Below are 15,179 nucleotides of genomic sequence, written 5' to 3'. Positions count from 1 at the left end.
GCGCTGACCTTCTTTTCCTGCAGAGCGAACATCGCCTTTCCAGCCGGGGTCATCTGTGTGCGCGCTTATCTTGTGAGCAAACAACGGGGGTAAAAAACTTATGGTTGCCGCGGCAACATTAAGCGCGCCGCTCTTGCCACTGCAGCAGGTGGGAGCTTCTACGGACTGTACTCTCGACTTGAGAAAACGGTGCCAAAAGTGTACCTGGAGGGGCCGTTCACATATAGACACACTATACACATAACGAATTGCCATCAGCGGCGACGCACAAGGTATAAACCTTAGTACCAGCTATGCTGATGAGAAGCGCTTCTCATCGACCCCGTCACTGTGCACAAGCCTTGTTGTGATCGTCTACTGTGGCCGTGCAACAGGGAACTTAGTTACTTAGCAAGCGCAAATTTACTACAATTAATATTGCTCCTAAAAATGCTAGCCTTGCTTCGTAAAACATTCGAATATGTTGCTACCATATTTATTGCTTCAACCTTTGGCGAAAGTGTGACTTTTTTACATTCTCACACATAACACATATACACCTAGTCACACTTACAAATGATGGAGTAATAAACATCAGTCAGGAGAGAGTGTTTTGAAGGCAACGTTTTGTGTAGAAACTATGCCAGTCCACAGGAAAATGCACAGTTCAGCAAAAAATTGATAATTCACCACTGTTCTTCCACTTTTTATCAAGTGGAAGTTGACTGTGCTTTTCAACTTACAGTGTGCTGGTCAACCAGCGATAATATTTCAGCAAATGTGCAAAATTGAGCCAGTTTTGGTGAACAGTAGCTGCACTCATGTAAGCAACAATGGAGAGCCGTTGCTTCATGCATCCTTTGCATGAAGTTTGATTTGCAGGTGAACAGCGATACAATATTTATCACTGTTGAGATGCTCAGGGCTTTCACATGCAAGTTCGCACGTGAGGTTTATGCTTTCTCGCATGATTGTGGACTGGTGCTCCAAGCTGGTCTAAGAGGTCATCTTGATTTTCATGCGGTCTGTCATGGCTCGACTAAGCGATAAGCCACATGATGTGGGGGAGCATCACCAATGACGTATTTTCGGTTTCTACAAGAACAAGCTTAACCTGTGATCTGTATTTGCTATCTAAATATGGTGCTTATGAGAAGTTTTGGCCCTGTAATTTAAGTTTATCTGATTTACCTGCACCATCTGCATCTGTTCATATCTCATGACACAGCATTCTTTGATTTTGTGCTGCCCTGCACGGTAGTCTTTGATAGAAGTGCAGTGCATCAGTGTTGCTGCCGTGGTGCGGAAAACTTATGCACCTTCTCGAATGATGCCGCCATGGTGCAGCTGGAAAGCAAATGATGGCAATGAACATGGCAATGAACATGGATATAGTGTTGATGGATTGTGCATGTGGCAAACGTGACCTCACGAAGAAGAGGGCATAAAAAAGGTGCCTTCTTTACCGGTGAGAAGTGTCACCTGTCTAGCTTGTGTTTCCTTTCTTGAAAACTCTGCCCTCGCCACTTTCCTATTTAAAATGCAAGGTCACACTAATAACAAACAATGTTCATGACCTAGAGGTGCCAGGAACATGTAAATAAGGAAAGGTAGCATGCAAGATAGATGACATTATTGTTGTGGTATAAACAAAGCCCTTCTAATGTGCCCAAGTGTGGCATTGATCATGAATTATTTTTCACGGATGAGCACGGTGCAATATAGTTATGGACAGCAGCATAGAACTCAATGCAAGGGCATTAATCATTCAGTGCATCAAAGGTGAACTACTATGACAAGCTCGCATTCATTGCTATTTTCAGACGGCGATAATTTTCTAGTAATCAATGATGCCAATTCAATGCCGAGCGAAAACAGCAATAAGTTAATGCAATGGACAAAGCGGATGAGCCCTAGTACAGAGGCTAGAGCAATCAGTGCATCAAAGATGAACTACTATGACAAGCTCGCATTCATCGCTATTTTCAGACGGCGATAATTTTCTAGTAATCAATGACGCCAATCAATGCCGAGCGAAAACAGCAATAAGTTCATGCAATGGACAAAGCGGATGAGCCCTAGTACAGAGGCTAGAACAATCATATGTAGCAAAGTACACTGCACTGCCATCAGTGTTGCCTGAAGCTCCCCAGCCACTGTCCACAAGCTGTTGTAATAGTCAGGAATTATGTTAGGTAGCAGCGAACAAACAGTATGGAAGCACAACAGTGAATCTCTTGTTTTGTGTCTTTGTTGTTCGTGTTGACAAGCTCAATAACGGAGTTCACATGTGCGTTTATAGCAACAGATGACTAGATACGAGAGCAAACAAGTAGCACCAAAGGTACATGTAAGCAAATCCCTTCCGACACATTTTTTTTTTTTTGTTCTCATAGCGAAGAAGCCTACAACACCACTCAACTGAAAAACAAAAAATGAGAGATGGTGCTACAAAGGCAATGTGTGTATACCATGTGAACTGCATTTGTGCCCCAGTAGCACCATCTGAATTTTTGCAACATCAGTGCCTTGCACCATGCAGAAATCTAACATACCTTTAGATTTCATGCCTGCTTTTAGCAAAAGCAAGGTGTTCAAGGTCTGTTGCCTCAAGACCCATATCACTGTGGTGGACTAATCCTCATCATTAGAGACAGAAGTGTCTCAGCTTTAGTTTAAAGTGACATCATACAATAAAAAGTATGCACTAGATGGTTGAAATACCCACTAGGGACAGGAAAGCATTAAGCTTCCTACCGTCTTAGATGACCTCTGAGTTCTTTTTCAATAATCATATCAGTCAGCAAGCGTGTAAGAATGCTGCGAACACTTAGTTCTATCATGCTACGTGTTCATAAAAGACCACGTAGCACTTTTAACCTCAACATAACTAAGCATGTTTATCCATACTTTCAATAAAACAATTTTTCACCCCTAAAACTATAGAAAACCGAGGCAATAAATTAGAGCTTTCACTGGTGCCAGTGGTGATATGATCAAGTTTGATGTCGATGAAAGCGATTACCAACATTGGATGTAACCCAAAACTGCTAGAAACTGGTTTAAAAGGACACTTCTATACATTACACATGCGTCAGATTTTCGGAAATAAATTTTGGTAGAGTAAATCATCCTTGATTTCAAGCAACAGCTCTCTAGTGAAAAGTTGGTGTAAATCTCAGGCAATTAATCCCGCTCAACACCATCAGATGGCTAAGCTGACACCATAATTTGACATTTAACTTGCAAGTCTACAATAACCACTAGAAGGTGCTAAGTGCACGACTGATAAAATCTAACATGCCAAAATCGGCAATACAAAGCATCGATCACCAGCAATCGATTTGAATACTAGGCATTGTACCGGCAATCGAACAGCGATTCTCATTCTGGGCCCTCCTCAGCTGGATTGGCAATTACTGTTTTGAGATTCTCATGGTTCATCAAACCCAATTGATCGATATGTGGGGTTTAATGTCCCGAAGCCACCATACGATTATGTGAGACGCCGTAGTGGAGGAGTCCAAAAATTTCTACCATCTGGGGGTTCTTTAATGTGCACCCAAATCTGAGCACATGGGCTTAAAGCATTTTCGCTTCCATCAAAAATGCTGCTGCCGCAACAGGGATTTCATCCTGCGACCTGCGGATCAGCAGCTGAGTACCTTGGCCACTAGACCACCACGGCAGAGCATTCGCCAAACCCAACCTCCTCTTTCGCAGACCAATGCAGGTAGAGGTGTCCTACAGCTTGTGCTTTTCTTGAAGAATCTTGATGAGGGAACTTTCTGGGATGCCATACTTTACAAGAGGTGCAGCCTCATTAAGAATCCACAAGGAACTAATTTACTCCTTTCTACGTTGTTGCAAGTATGACTGCATTGTGCAGGTGCTTTGTTATCGCCATTGAAAACGTTCAGATAGCTCATCATATGCACACCAGAGCTAACGGTGGGCAGGACTTCAGCACTAATAATGAAGGATCAACCATGGCCAACCAAAAAGAAAACACGTGCACAAACTGCAACACACCTCAATATCAGTGATGAATTTGATGATGCCGCTTAAACAGCCTGTTCAGTTTCATTGTAGATGATGCCTGCAGTTCTATTAATGCTTTTAGCATTGATGGAATACAGTTAACCAAATATGACATCGGTGTTCAATTTAAACATCCTCCATTTCGCATAAAAATTCTGCTTAAGCAGCATCAAAGCTAGCAGGACTACAGTTAAACCTGCTTATAATGAACTTTGATAAAGTAAATTTCTCAATATAACAGTTTTTTTTATTCACCACTGTTACCCCATAGTGTAACACATATATTTTCTACCTCTATGTAACAAAGTAACAATGGGAGACATCCTTGATATAACGAAAGTTTGCCACGGACAATCAGGAGTATTGCCCCGGATTTTGTCATTTTGGCACGACCATGCATCTTCCGTGAATGCCCCGCAGTTGAAGAAGAGCGAAGTGGTGATGGCGCGCACGACGCGCTTGTGTCCCCGGCGACTTCTACGCCTTTTTTGCTGCCGTGGGCACATGCGCGGATGTGCACTCCCTTTCCTTCCAAACTAAGGACAAAAAAAAATAATAATAATAAAACAACTTTTCCTTTGACAGCGCCACGCTTTTAGTTAGCATCACATATGGGGCCACGCTGCATATGGAGGGTACTTTACAGAATGGTTTTCCGCAGTATCCTTGTCGTTGCTCTTCGTTTTAGAATCTGTGCGCGTACATGGTTTCACTGAGCGTGCATACAGTCGAACCCACTTATAGTGATCCCAGATATAACAATCTATCGGCTATCCACTGTAACCCAATTAACTACTGTTATTCATAGTCTTCCTAGCGTTGTCGACAAATCGGGAGAAACTGACATCATATTTTTAGATTTTAGAAAAGCGTTTGATCTCGTGTCACACGCAAAACTAATCAATAGACCTATTCATTTGGACGTTCCCTCACAACTAGTAAATTGGATTTCTGCTTACCTTACTAACCGTAGGTAGTTCCTTGCAATCGATAACTGCTCTTCAAGTATTCTTCCGGTAACTTCTGGCGTTCCCCAAGGAAGTGTTCTTGGACGTTTATTATTTAACATGTATATATTAACGGCATTGTTGACTGTACTTCTGAACCTGTTCAGATAAAGTTATTCGCAGATGACTGCTTACTCTTTAACAGAATCACCTGCCAACAAGATCAAGTCACCTTAAACTCCATCCTTTAAAATATTTTAATATGGTGCAAACGCTGGGATATGCAGCTTAATATTGATAAAACAGTAATTATGAAAATCACCGAAAAAAATCAATAAACTTTCATTCACTTATAATCTTGCATCCATGCCACCTAAAGATGTCAATGAATATAAGTACTTAGGTGTTATAATAAGTAATATTCTCAGTTGAAGTTCCCACATCTCTCACCTTTGCAACTCAGCTTTCAAAAAACTCTGCTGCATCAGACACAAATTAAAACGTGCTCCTGCCGAGACTCGTTTAACTGCCCATACTTCTCTTGTCCGTCCTAAGCTAGAATACGCAGCTATCGTGTGGGATCCTTATACTATAAGACTAACATCGATGCGCTAGAAAGGATCCAACGTAAAGCAGTAAGGTTTGTCTTTTCAAAATATCGTACCAGTGATTCTCCAAGTATCTTAATGGCCCAACACAACATTCAGTCCTTACAACTAAGAAGAAAAATTCACAGGCTTAAATTTCTGTTCCTGCTGTATAATAATAAGTTGTCTCTTTCTCCTGAACCTTATATTAGGCCTCTCACTGCTCGCCGAACAAGACATTGCCAGTCTGCCACATTAACGCCTTACAATGCCAAAACCAACATATTTAAGTATTCCTTTTTTTCCTCCAACAGTAGCAGACTGGAACAGCCTACCACTTAGTGCACTCAGCAACACAGACTCTATCACATCCATTACATCTTAAACCTAGCCTTGCACAGATACCCTTGTCCATTGATTAGATAGTTATGTATTCATGATCCTTTCATTCTGTATATTCTATTTCATTGTTTTACATTTTTCCGTGCTTGTTTCCTTGTTGGTAGATTCATTTTGTAGTCAGTATATTATCTTTAATATCTACATACTCTTTACTGTTTGTTTGTACCTTCCCCCCCTGCCTGGGCCTTTTCAAGGCCTGCAGTAATCCTAAATAAATAAAAAAAATGAAATAATGACTTGATTTCGGTGCACTTACAATTTTCCTATGCTACCCATTGAAACTGAGTCCACATATAGTCAACATGCTTTAAAGCCTCCTACTGTTACAACGAACACTTCTGACATGGGTACAGTAAAAATATGGCGCACACGAAGCTAAAAAAAAGTTAGAACAGACATCTTGAAGTGCGAGAGGGATGCTCACACGTGCCCCACTAATTTTCACGACGAAAGCATCCTAGATCGGCATGCATTGCGTGCAGGCTTCAGATGCTACGAACGAGGTCGCTCGCTTTGTAAGCATTTCTCCAAAGGTAGCACGGCTGAGAGAGCTTCAAATTGTCTTTTCTGACGCCTGTTTTAACATCACGACTAAGCACCGACAACGAACACTTTGGATGTTAAAATAACCATCGGCAGCTCCGTAGTGTTTCAGTGAAGGAGATGATCGAGGTGATGTTGGCGAAGTTTCCAGAGGACATCTAAGGTTGCCTACCGAAGCTAGCTGCCAGCGCGTTGAATAAAGCAAACCAAAAAACACATCTATGACGTATTTCCAGCTCGTACAGCAGCATCCGCCCCCTTCTGTCCACAAAAGCATAGGCTTTAAGATTTGCACAAGAAATTTAGACAACGCTATCCATTTTATGGAAAACAAAAAAAGAAAAGTTATCTACCTATCGTCACCGTAATCAGAGAGGTCATGTGGTTCACGTGTATGAAGGCTGAGCACACCGATGCCGTTTCTTTATCTATGCTCCTTTCGTTCAGTGCGGTTGTGTAGTATTCTGTGTCGTCATTTCGCGGACCACGTGAATGAATTTGAGTGGCTTGAGCGGAGTTCGCATCAATTCACTTTGTTTTTGTTTTTTTGCTAGTGCTCTCTGCACTCATGTGGTGTTGCTTCTCCAGGAGCGATGTTCTAGGAGCAGACCTCTGAACATGTTTTGTGAAAAAAAAAAAAAAAAGCAAAGCTGCTTGTGCTGTGACAGCACGGTGTCGCTGAGTTCCCGTGTAGTAACTTGCGCAAAGGCTGAGAATGCTCCTAAGAAGAGAAAAGCCATCCTAATCGGAACGAAGCTGGACATCATCCGTGACATTTATTCCAGTATAAAAAATGCCGACCTTGCGAAAAAATACGATCTTTCGAAGTAGATGGTTTCCACAATTCTCAAGGACGAAAATAAGTTGCACGCCTTGACCAACCTTCGCAGCGACAAAAACCAAGAGAAGCACGTTCGTGAAGCAACATACAAGGACGTAGAAGATGCGCTGTTGAAGTGGTCTTTCGACGCTAGGGGAAAGAACATTCCTACCAGTGGACCCGTGCTTATAAAGAAAGCAGGTGACTTTGCATTCCTTCTAGGCCATGAAAATTTCAAGCCTGGAGGAGGATGGCTGCAGCGATTCAAAAAACGCCATGGGATTGTCTACAGAGCTGTTGTTGGCGAAGCAGCAGCAGTCAATGAAGACGCAGCGAACAACTGGCTGTCTGCTAACATAAGCTGTCTGCTAACATAAGCAATGTGCTCCAGTTCGGCAAACACGGCATCTACAATGCGGACGAGACTGGTTTATTCTATCAGATGCTGCCAAAAAAAAACTCACTCACTCAAAGGCAACGCATGTGTTGGAGGGAAAAACAGCAAAGTGCTCGCGACGGTGCTGCTTTGCTGCAATATGGATGGTAGCGACCGCTGCCACCCTTTCGTGATAGGGAAATCAAAGAAGCCCAGGTGTTTTCGACAGTTTGTGCCTGTTCGGTATAGGCACAATAAAAAAGCGTGGATGACTCAGGCGCTCTTCGGTGACTGGCTAAAAGAGTTTGATGACGAGATGGTGGCCAAGAAGAGGAATATCTTCCTAATCCTCGACAACTGCTACGCTCATCGGCTAAACCGAGCTGAAAGCTATCAAAATTCTTTTTTTGCCGCCCAATGCCACTGCAAGGCTATAGCCCCTCGATATGGGCATCATTCAAAACTTCAAGGTCAATTATCGCCATTGGGTAATTGAGAGGCTGCTGATCCTCATCCGCCAGGACAAGCCTCTCAAGTTTAATTTATGAATGGCGGAGCAGATGATCAATAGTGAATGATGTTACCCGTGAAACAATGCAAAACTGTTTCATAAAGGCTGGCTTTGTCCGTTCATCGACTTCGGCAGCATCGGTCGAGGACGTTGTTTCCGATGTCCTAGAGGTTGCACAGCAAGCATGAAGGGAAGCCGTTGAAGCTCAACTCGTGAGTGACGCAGACGACCTCGACGACTTTGCTGGAGCGGATGATGCTGTGTGGGTGACTGAGAAACTTGACAGCGCAATCGTCCATGAAGTGCAAGCAGATGACCGTCCTGAGGTGCCATCCTCGGATGAGGATAGTGACGAAAACATTTCCTCGTTGGCGTCTATGAGCTCTGCAATGGCAAGTGAGTACATTGCCGCTCTGAAGGACTTCGTATTCTCGAGGGGTCTACTAGAACAAGATGTTAGTAGGTTAGAGAACTTCGAAAAGGCCATCAAAAGTTCTACAAATGGGCATAAGCAAACATCTATCACCCAGTTCTTTAAAGTGCAGCGATGAACCTGAAAGTTTTGTTTGGTTTAGTTTGTGTGGGAGTTCCTTTAGGTTTTGAGATTATTTCAAGAGTGATTTCAGGGTATCTACTAGGTAGGTACATGCCACCTCATGTGTTCATTATAAAAATACAAAATTTTGTTCTGCAGTCCTCGTTTTCCCTTGAGATGTTGTCTATTTGCGCTTATTGAGGCAACTAGCAGCCCTGTGTTGTACGCCGTGATAAAGGTTCTTAAGTGTGAACAGTTTAGAATGTAGGATGAATATTATACGCCACTGCATATAAACTGCAACTCAAGTGAAGCCATTGCCGGAACCGATCTTCACGCCACCCGAATTGGCGCGAATACACTGCGCACAGAAGAGCATTGGTGCTTAGCTGCTATCTAGAGGTCGCGGTTCGACGACACTTCGTTTGAACAGTAGTTGATAACGAATTGTGATGACTTCCGAACTTCTCTCTTCCTCGTCCGAAACGAAGCAGCTCCCGGTGCGTTGAGAATGGCACGACTGATGCGCTGAAATGGAAGCCATTACCGTGTGTCGAGATTTTCAAGACGTCTGAGAGAATTTTTTGCGAACATTGTGTAGTCTGTCAGTGGCGGTGGGTTCGACACAAACACAGTTTAGTACGTTTGTAAGCAAGCAGCGGGCGTTCTTTAATGAAGCGAAAAGGCTTAACTTGTCACAGTTAATTCGTGAATTTGCGAGCGTTTAAAAGGCGAGTCCAATTACAACGAACTACTGATACAACGACCATTTTTCAAGACACTTTCGAGTTCGTTATAAGTGGGTTTGACTGTAGTGTGCCCTCCAACAACGTTTCGCTTTGCTTTTTATAATTATTTTTTAATGCGGACAGCCAGGTCTTCACTATCAAAGGGATGTCAGATTAGGCGCTAATGGAGACTCACCGAGACCACGGTAAAAACAACGGATCTTCGGAGGTCGATCAGTCACGCGCTTCCGTCTTGAAGCGTTGGAACGTAGCCTTTACGATTAGCCAATGAGCTTTGGCAACAACACGACGGCATGCTTATTGCAATGCAATGAATTTAACCGCAACAAATTGTAATGCTATAGCCACCCAACATTGGACCAGAGGGCGAGACGAAGCTCTTTGGGCCGTCTCAACATTGTTGGTACCAACCGCCAGGGATACCAAAAAAATGAAACTCTCCCTGAACACACTGACACGCTAAGTGTCAGTGTGTTCGTTTTTTGGGGCACGTTTTCAAAGAAGGCTTCCTGGGCGCTTACATAATCAGCCGTGACTACCCTGCTCACAAATTAAAAAAAAAGTGCACGGGCAAGTAGTTTTGCTGCATCTACTAGGCTACGCATTGGAAGGCCAGGTTTTGCTGCACCTACTCGCTAGGCTGTGTGTTCTGGCGCTACCATCGGATCTCGTAAACTGCATTACCGGGTACCTATATGAAGACTGGCAGCCAACTCTTTTGAATCAAGTATTGCAGAACTATTACAAAACCCTGGTGTAAACCAATACGACCGCTCCAGGGAGAAGTGCTCTATTCACAGTCCCCTACTTTCAATGTGCACTGATGCTTGCCGAGATGGCGCACGCGCCAGTGATCGCAACCCCTCCCTTCGAAAGTTCACTGTTGCTACTCAAGCGGCCCCCTTGCCCAGTTTTTTCAAGCTCATTCAAGAAAGGTGGTTTCCTTTCTGTTTCAGCATTCGACCACAGTTCTAACAGCGTGGGGGGATGTTGTCGTATGCGCCCTTTAGGAGACAGAGATGGGTGGCTCATTTGACCTCAACTGCATCAGCAGCGCTCGAGCGCTTTTACCCGCTCGTAAAAGTTAGAGTTCACGGGGGCATTTTATAAATTTCGACTTGTTATGGAACACGGCGGCGATAGCAAAAACCTGCCGAAGGTGCCTGTATAATTGCTCTCGCAATAGGTTTTTATTTTTTTATCACAATAGTTTTTTAGTGACTAAGTTTTTGGGGTTAGCTCTGCCTTCAGTTCCTCTTTTGTTTAATTTGCTGGTTTATTTTTCAAAATTTCGTACCGAACCTACACATAACGAAATTCCCTTCATAACTAATAACTAATTTTTCTGAAAATTTGTCAGTTTCGTTATATCCAGGTTTAAATGCATAAGCAAAAATAGTCTGCATAAATAACACTCCAGTCAGCATAGGAGTGCCCATAGGCAAAATACTGCAAATGTTAGATCAACACACTCCTCACTTTTTTCTGTCCAATCGATTACAGTGGAACACCTTTCATACGTTTGTCAGTTGACCGGGTAGAAAAAACCTAACAGCCAAGAAAACGCGAAAGAGAGGAAAGCTCTAAAAATGAATGAGAGCACAGGCACTTTGACAACAAAAAATTTATTTCAGCAAGGTGAGCTTAAATAATCAAAGATAGTTGACTGCCACTTCTTTCGCTCACTGGTAAGCACCAGGCATTTCTCAATAATCTGGAAGGCTGCATTACTTTCAACGCCGCTTTGGTGTGCGACATATCTGCGAAGGTAGACCAGGGCTGCGACTGCTTCTCCAAAGTTGAGATCGGCTGACTCCACTGCCAACTCTTCAGAATCGTGTGGCTCATGCTCGTCGTCGTCATCAATGTCCCCGTCTTCAGTTGCGATCGAGTTTCCAGCAATCTCTGCGATTATCTCGCACTCCGACAAACGACAGCAGCATCCACAGCGATGTAGTCGTCTTACATGATACCCATGGCACCCAGCACATTCATTGCCTCATTGAGCTCTTGCCCACAAGAGGCTGCTTCTGATTGTTGAGCTTCGATGGCAGGCTCTCCTTCGCTACCCACATGGAACCAACACCTCGCGAAGCAGCGCTTTACAGTTGCCACGTTCACTGCATTCCACACTGATGCGATGTAATGGTGTCGAGTGCCGAAATTGTCGTAGGCTGCTGCTGTCCACGATCAATATGCGCGGTCAGCGTTTGACGATGCTTTTTCTGTACGAATGCTTCCCACATTGTAAGATTCCAGAATTCAATGGCTGCAAGTGGCTTGTCATACTTGGTGAGAAAAAAGAAGTTTGGCGTTTTGTACAAGTGGCAGATCTCTCGAAAGGCAGCAAAATTTTCTGTGACAGCACTGTGAACCCACCTTATTACCGAAGTATGAAAGAAACTCTTCCAACAAAGCACACGTCATCCACGAGCGACTGTTACTTCTGTAGTGACATGGTAGCAGGCGAATGTTTTTCAAGCACCGTGGCTTTTAAACTTGCTGATCACCCACTGCCTTAGTTTGTCGGAGCCGTCCATATTGCAGCAAAAGAGCACTGTCAGCCCGTCTTTGCTGCACTTGCCTCCATGGCACACTTCACCCTTCAGGCTGCACATGAAAGAAAAGGCCTGTTTCATGAGCGTTGTATATATGTCATGAGGCTCATACCCCTCAATTAAAGCAGATGATGTGGACTTCCAATTATTGGCTCTTTCCACGTTCACACTTGCCGCTTCTCTGCTTACTGTTTTGTAAGCGTGCCCTGCCTCTTGCGTAAACGGTCGATTCTGCCATTTGACTCTGCAAAATCAGCGATGCCCAGTCTGTCGGCTATTTCCATTGCCTTCTTGCATGAAACGCTGCCGTCGAAGTTGATACCGGCAGCGCAAGCTTGCTTGATCCAGGTGAGAAGAGCCTCGTGGAGGTCCCCGTGCTTGATGCCAGAGGCCTGCTTGGCTTTCAAGCCGAAAAGAGCGACAATCCCTTCAATATCGGCACACTTCGAGACAATGCCGTTGAGCGTTGACGGTGGCAGTCAAAGGTCTTTAGCAATGTCGACCCTTTTTTGCGCTAGCTGCTTGTTGATTGCTTTAGGTTCGTCCAGCTTTTCCTAATGGTAAAGCGCTTTCAGCTTACACGACGCCATCAAGGCTTGAGAATGATTGCGTTGACAAGTTCAACAGTAACAGGCTTTGCACACATAACAGCGACTGAAGACAAGTCACAACATGCGGCGGTGGGACTGTCACACACTTCCGGCACTCCGTAGTGAAACTCCCGTTATAAGCACAGAGATGATGACGATAGCACTTTTCACAAATGGCCATCTAGAAGCGGCCGCTCCAACTCACCTGCGGCTTCTTGCAGCCTGTTTCGTAGCCAAGCCAGTCCAAGACTGTCAAATGTCAAATCAAAATGGCGGTGCCCGGGCGTGTTCGGTGGACTAGGTTGCGATGCATCATACAAACCGTTCTCACAGTTGCGCCGTAACAGCAGGGTTCGCAACACATGGGATTCTATGAGAGCTATGCCGGGACCGATGAAAGACAACGTAACAGCCAAGAAAGCGCAGCAGTGAGGAACGTAACAGTGGGGTTCCACTGTATAATGCAATAAAGACCTTATAAGCATTAACACCCAAGATAAATAGCAAAGCAACAAAATCGCCCTACAAGGAAAACAATGCAGAATGCAACATGTAGGAATGTTGCAGCAGGCATCAGTTACAGTGTCAATCTCATCCAAATGCTTACACTGAGACACCAGGCATTATTCATAGCAATGTTAGTGGAAATTAGACACCTACAAGTAAAAGACAAGATTACTTGCCACTAAAATTTCATCTCAATATCACCTTTATGTAAATGCAAATAAAAGCACGCCAGGATAAGAAATATTCATAAGGCTCCGTCTGTCAAATAAAATGTGGAAGAAAACATACCTCATACAGTGGTGGCTCTTTAGGATGTGGATGGAAACCAGTAGCACGGCATCCAGAGATAAATGGCAAACCATGATCAAAAGTCAAGCTGAAGATTTTGTTCCTTGAAAGTGAATTTGATAAGAATTGGTGAATGATGCAAACACTTGAACTAATAATGCATAAAGAACTGAGAGAAAAAGATATGATTTCAAAAGGAATATATTTTGCTCTACTGTTTTGTGTCAATGTGACAGTAGCTATGAAGGATTACAAGTATAATTAAAAACAATGAGAAAAAGAAAGCGAAGGGGGCAGGGAGAGAGACTGACAGCCAAATATAAGAACAGCCAATATTCTCTTTTCTTTACAACAAATTACCAGTCTGACGTGAAACATGAAATTTTAAGTTGAGGTCCCCGCCACACCCTTTGTTCTCTTTAAGCGCCAACGAACCCTCACAAAGTACTAGTGAGTGTACACGTGAGCGCATCAGCATAAAGTAGAGGAGATTATTTCCGCGATACTTTCGAAAAGCCCGTGAGGTTGGTCAAGGCTAATGGTCTGAATACCCTTGGCATACACAATCTATCCCACCAGAAGAAGAACCAACAGAAGTGACAATCTCCATACAGCCAGCACAATATGTTTATGCAAGTTCGAAAAGAACATTAGAGTTACAGGCGTATAACTACAGCCAGACCGGATGGCTATGCTCCCGCTTGCATAGAACAGTCACCAGCTTACAATTTCAATCTTGACAGGCCACTATCAGCTAAATATAGCTCAAAATGCACAAAAGACAAATGAGGCTTAGACAAGGAGCAACAGTATTGAATCACATTTCGTCACTAGATACCGTGGTACATTTGTAAAGTTTATGCCAGTTAAATGGTCATTACAGCCATGAAAGACATGACCTGCAATTTAAAGGGGCCCTGAAACACTATCTTGAGTAACCATTGAATTAATTCACTAGACGAGCTTATTGCCTCACAAATCCAACACCACAAAAATTTTATGAATCCGTCCAGTACGAGCAGAGTTACGAAGATTTGTCACACGCTGCAATCACATTCTTTCTTTTCTCGTCCCGACAAAAGCGCTGGAAGCTAAGCGAGGAGGGATAGGAGGGGCAAACAAAAAACGTTAAGCGCACCTCGTGGCTGTTTTAGCTCAAATGCAGCGCCCCCACATGGCGCTGATAGTTGTGTTGAGCTGTGCAAGCCTGGCACAGTGATGGGTGGCCGTTTTGGAAGCAATAAACACAGTTTGTTCAGGGCAAAGGGCTCAACATGCTCTCATGTTCTTCGCGAGCCTGATGGCCTACTGTTCATGGTAGTCACTACCGCCCGGCAATCTATTAATCTATACATGTAATAACTGGCGACGAGAACGAAAGGAAGTTTCATGTAAGTCTTTATTCCCACACTGCTCTGCCATCTGTTCAGCATGTCATGTTTCGGCAACCTCGAGCCGTTCGAAGGGGGAGGAGACGACAGGCCCTGTTACGTGAACTAGCTCCAAGCATTTTCCCTGGCAAATGATGTCGCCCCAGACAAGCGTACTGCCATGTTCATTAGCTGCTGCGGGCAGAAAATGGATGCTTTGCTCTGCAATTTGGTCAAGCCCGCCAAGCCCAGTGACAAGACGCTGGACGAGATTCTTCAAGTTCTTGGAAGCCATTATTGTACGAAGCCCTCTGCCCTCATGCAGCATTTTTATTTTAACTCGCACATTCCCCCGAAAGGGCAATCCGTCAGCAAT

The 15,179-nt window shown here is 43.9% G+C and overlaps 1 protein-coding gene across 5 annotated transcripts in view; it reads right to left on the bottom strand.

The window, feature by feature from the left end:
- LOC119161452 (STAM-binding protein) overlaps positions 1 to 15,179 on the bottom strand; it is a 120,711-nt gene that overhangs the window by 17,074 nt on the left and 88,458 nt on the right. For 4 of the 5 annotated variants that reach the window (XM_075879253.1, XM_075879254.1, XM_037413927.2 and 1 more), the window contains one exon: positions 13,434 to 13,536. In XM_075879253.1, coding sequence (XP_075735368.1) covers positions 13,434 to 13,536 — 103 coding nt within the window. Of the gene's footprint in view, positions 1 to 4,979; positions 5,127 to 13,433; positions 13,537 to 15,179 lie in introns of all 5 variants that reach the window. The other variant, XR_012887344.1, reaches the window with a different exon arrangement.

This window comes from Rhipicephalus microplus, chromosome X, assembly GCF_043290135.1.
Source record: "Rhipicephalus microplus isolate Deutch F79 chromosome X, USDA_Rmic, whole genome shotgun sequence".
In the NCBI taxonomy this organism is placed as follows: domain Eukaryota; kingdom Metazoa; phylum Arthropoda; class Arachnida; order Ixodida; family Ixodidae; genus Rhipicephalus; species Rhipicephalus microplus.
This window is presented reverse-complemented; position numbering and strand designations above follow the sequence as displayed.